We start from the raw sequence: 4213 nt of genomic DNA, 5'->3' as shown, positions 1-4213 counted from the left end.
TGGCAAAGATTCTTGCACCTACTTTGTAACTCTTTACCCCACAGCCATGCATGGCATCCAGTTAGAAAATCGCTGGCTGCTTCATCAACCACCACAATGAAAACTACATTATACCATTCTCAACCTCTCAAGCTTCCAACACCATGTTCTCCGAATTTCTCGCGAAGCACTAACCTGCTACTACCTTTTATTTTCACCAATCAATTTACATTAATTAAACAAATGAAGCTAAGCAATATAACATTAGACTATAATGAAAACAACAAACAAGGAGGATCCTGTTCAGGACTACGTTTCTTCCTCAGTATAATCAATCCAACATAAAATTTATCCTACAGAATTTCCATGGAGATTTGATGAAGCAAACACAGAACCCTCAACACCCTCCTGCACTTTGCTTCTCATCTCCACGACCTTCTTGTGACAGTTTGAGTGCAATGATGCAACAAAAGTTGGACTAGCTGCCGGCCGGTATTCGGGAAAGAGGCGGCCGGACCTGTACCGAACACCGCAAGCATTGCAAAGTGTTTTGGGACCCATAGGTCCCTCTCTCCATTGTGGGGTCTTTGTCACCTCACAATGCATGCATTTCCTTGGGGGATCTGACACCAGATGTGAGGATCTCATCATCTCAACATCTTCCGATAGCAGGGACAAATCCTTTTTCTTGTGGCTTTTTACTTTGTTAGACATATTCCCAACAACATTTGCTCCAAAATCTGATTCAGAACCTGATGCCCTCTGCTGTTTTTGCAAAGCCTGGACGAAAGGAATGGAAAATAGAGGACTGAAGCTTGATCGGCGCTGCCGTTTACTTCGAGCACGCTTTACCGGAATGACAGGTCGATCAAAGCTCAAATTCTCAACAGAGGAAGAACTGCTGCTTTCAAAAACTGAAACTGGGCTGTAGGTTCGGAATTGATGCAAATCTTTTCCATTGAAAGTGACATTCTTGAGGGGAATGGTTTTTCCATATGTTGGTCCAGGAGCCTTTGCCAGCTGTTTGATTGGGGAAATCCCATTACACTGCAAGGCCAAACAATCATCAAACCAACAACAATAAAAAAGAACAAGAATCGGATGCAACATCAGTGGATTTCATTATTTGAATAAACAAGTGAGAGGATTGCATTTCATTTCATCCAACATTTACATTTATACTCCACAAATCTAATCAAATGAAAGGACTGCTACTGTTCTAAAATTGATACTCATAGTAATCAATTACCATATGCTTACATCATCATTCCAGGGTCCAACACGAAAAGACACACATATTACTCAAACTACTAGCATTTTTTTTACAATTTCAATTTGCAATACCATGTGGTAGTCTTGTCTCTTAAGAAAGTGTGATTGCAGACATTGTAAATCATTTTCTATTCCATCGCCATAAAACAGTATTATACACATACACATACACAAACGAGAACTCAGTAATCATCCCCAGCCATCCAATACAACCATGTCAAAGGAGTTTCTTTGCTTTAGCCATGGAGACGGAAATAGCTTTGGGCAAGGGATCTGATATTTAGAACTGTACCCCACCACTTACCAAATACAAGAACACAAGACATGCATTCTTTTAATCATCCACCTAAACACTCATTCACCATTCAAAATAACTAAACACTCACAAGTTCCAAGCTTTGTTACCAGAACTCAATCACTTTATGGGAGCAACACCGGAGATAATATTGGCATGAGTTCTAAGGTGCTGTTGAGATTTAAGATTTATTCACCGGTACATTTAAAAATATCAACTTAGCGTGCAAATTAATTATAAAGAAGTTCATGTTATTACATCTCTTTCAAACATTTTATCACAAAATTAACTGAAGTAATTCTAACCATGTCTAATTTCTTAAATTATCTTATAGGATCAGTTTTCCTATTTCCTCCTTATCTTCTAAGTTACTTATCATGATTTGTTCCGATAGTAAGTTAGCGGGATTCTGGTTATAGACACAAGGATTAGTGCTCTAGGTTTCATGAATACATCTTTGTCAATATCAATTTAGTGTCTAAAACTCTTTTACTAATCAGATGACTCATTTTCTGGCCAATCTTCTTCACTTTTTCTCACTTTCTCCCTCTTTTGTCTTTCTCTAAACCTTCTAATGCCATCCAAAAATGTATAGCAAGAGAGGGAGTTTCTGTAGCTTGAATGGGAGAGGAAGGTTATAAGCATCATGCTTCCAACCTTAATCCTCACATTGTCACACAACCATGAAGTTCCAACTTCAGGTCCATAAACGCTGAGCACTACAAACAGAATAATAGTAACAGCTCGAGACCATTTTGAATCGGTAGTAGATAAAATGTAGAAATTTTTGCCGCAAATTTGTTGACTACATTTTTTATTATTATATCCTGTTACTGCAAAGACTGAGAAAATGAGATTGGCAACATAGTTTCGAGAATTCAGACTACTTCTACTCTTTACTTGGGGAAACAGATCATTAGTACACAATAAAGCATGTGGCGTGCAATTAAAGTCGGTCAATAATCCTGCTATTAAGTAAATGCACCTAACCCCTGTATCTTGAACCTTAATACACTAATTGTCCAATTCTTCTACGTAATGTACACTGGTACTGGAAGGCTCCTCACTACATGAAGGTATGGGGGAGGACCCATTGCACATGCAAAGAGGCTGTTTGGGGATTTGAGTCCATGACCATCCTGTCGTCAAGGCACAACTTCACAATTGTGCCAGGGTTTGCCCTCTTTGCTAAATTCTCCAAGATTATAACAAATTCATCACAAATATATTCTCTTACCCAATGAGTATTTTAATTACCAATAATTTTGTTTTGCCAATCTGATAAATTCCTAGACAACATTTTAGGAATAACAACTGTAAAACTCATAGTTGTCAAAGTAACAGAATTAACATCTCCTATCAAAGGTTTGTGATGAAAGTTCAGCAAGAACATTTCATTCAGAAAGTATAGATAACATGAAACAAACCAGTCATTCCGGCAACCGAACTAAACGACCTAGATCAACAAAATTTCTCCTTTAGCTACATTTATGTGGTTTTGGTTTCACATAACTAAAACATCCACACAGTTAATTCATCAAATATAAGTGCGATTTCACATAACAAAAACATCCACAAAGTCAATTCATCAAATATAAGTGCAGTGCAAGGATGGTTCAGCATGACTTTCCATGTACATAACTAACAGGGTATGGACAATTATGGTCTCAAAAAAAGTCTGCAATAAGAAGTTGAGTAGGTTAAAGATATCACAATCAACATTCCTACACACCATAACTGTAGACAGGATACTCACAGAAACAGAGAACTCCGTCCCAAATTGAGGGTTTTCAGTTTGTGGTTTGGCACACAGCCCATTTGATGATGCTGAAAAAACCTCAGAATGTTGGTCTTCAAGACATTTAAATTGAGAATCCCAGTCATCTTCTACTTCTTCCAGTGGGAAATCAAAAAAGCCCACGACATCATCAAAAATATCATCTGACAGACCGTTGAAGTTATTGTCGAAAAACCAAGAGTCCTTCATGTTAGCAATATCCTGTTCCGAAACACTACAGTACATAAGAAACAGCAAACACACACATTGTCATTCCGTGCTTGCACACAACAAAAGACATTTGAAAAATAAACAACGCAAACCACCTATCATTAGTTAAACATCACCAAAAAAACTAGAATTTATGCATGTTCTCTGGTGTAATTTGGATAACAAGGTAATTAACTGAGAGGATGTGCCTTGTAAAATATTCACACAGAAAAAAAGCCCAGCTAAAAACAGTAAAACACCAGTCTTTCACAATTCTTCAAATTTAGAAAGAAAAAAACAAAATCGAAAACATAAAGAGAAAATGCGTGCAATATCTGATGTTAAAAGGGAAAAATAAGAGATAAACCGAGGGAGAAAAAAATTGACAAAAAAAAAAAAGAAAAAAGGGAGAGCTTGAAAGACCTCAGACATGGGTTGGGTGGAGTGAGAAAATGGAGCACATTGTAGTAATTTGGGAACGAAGAGAGAGAAAAAAAGAGAAGAAATTTGAGGATTAATTAGAGACAACACATAAGAAGATCTTGAGGAATGAGAATCTCTGTGTCTGAATTTGGTAAATTAGGTTTTATTTTCCTGCGCCACTAACGCTACTACCATGCGGAAACCCTCATCCTTCTCTCGTGACTTCAATCAATATTTCCCTTTCCATGATAGTATTC

The 4213-nt window shown here is 37.4% G+C and overlaps 1 protein-coding gene across 1 annotated transcript; it reads right to left on the bottom strand.

Annotated features, from left to right (window-relative positions):
* Positions 1-4213, bottom strand: LOC114185950 (GATA transcription factor 11-like). Its single transcript, XM_028073927.1, has 3 exons — positions 3957-4213; positions 3303-3545; positions 1-1026 (listed from the first exon to the last, which is right to left on the bottom strand). The coding sequence occupies exons 1-3, from the start codon at positions 3963-3965 to the stop codon at positions 328-330; spliced, it is 951 nt and encodes a 316-aa protein (XP_027929728.1). The 5' UTR covers positions 3966-4213; the 3' UTR covers positions 1-327.

Source organism: Vigna unguiculata, chromosome 5 (genome assembly GCF_004118075.2).
Source record: "Vigna unguiculata cultivar IT97K-499-35 chromosome 5, ASM411807v1, whole genome shotgun sequence".
Classification (NCBI taxonomy): Eukaryota; Viridiplantae; Streptophyta; class Magnoliopsida; order Fabales; family Fabaceae; genus Vigna; species Vigna unguiculata.
Note: the sequence above shows the minus strand (reverse complement) of the source record. Positions and strands in the feature narration are given on the sequence as shown.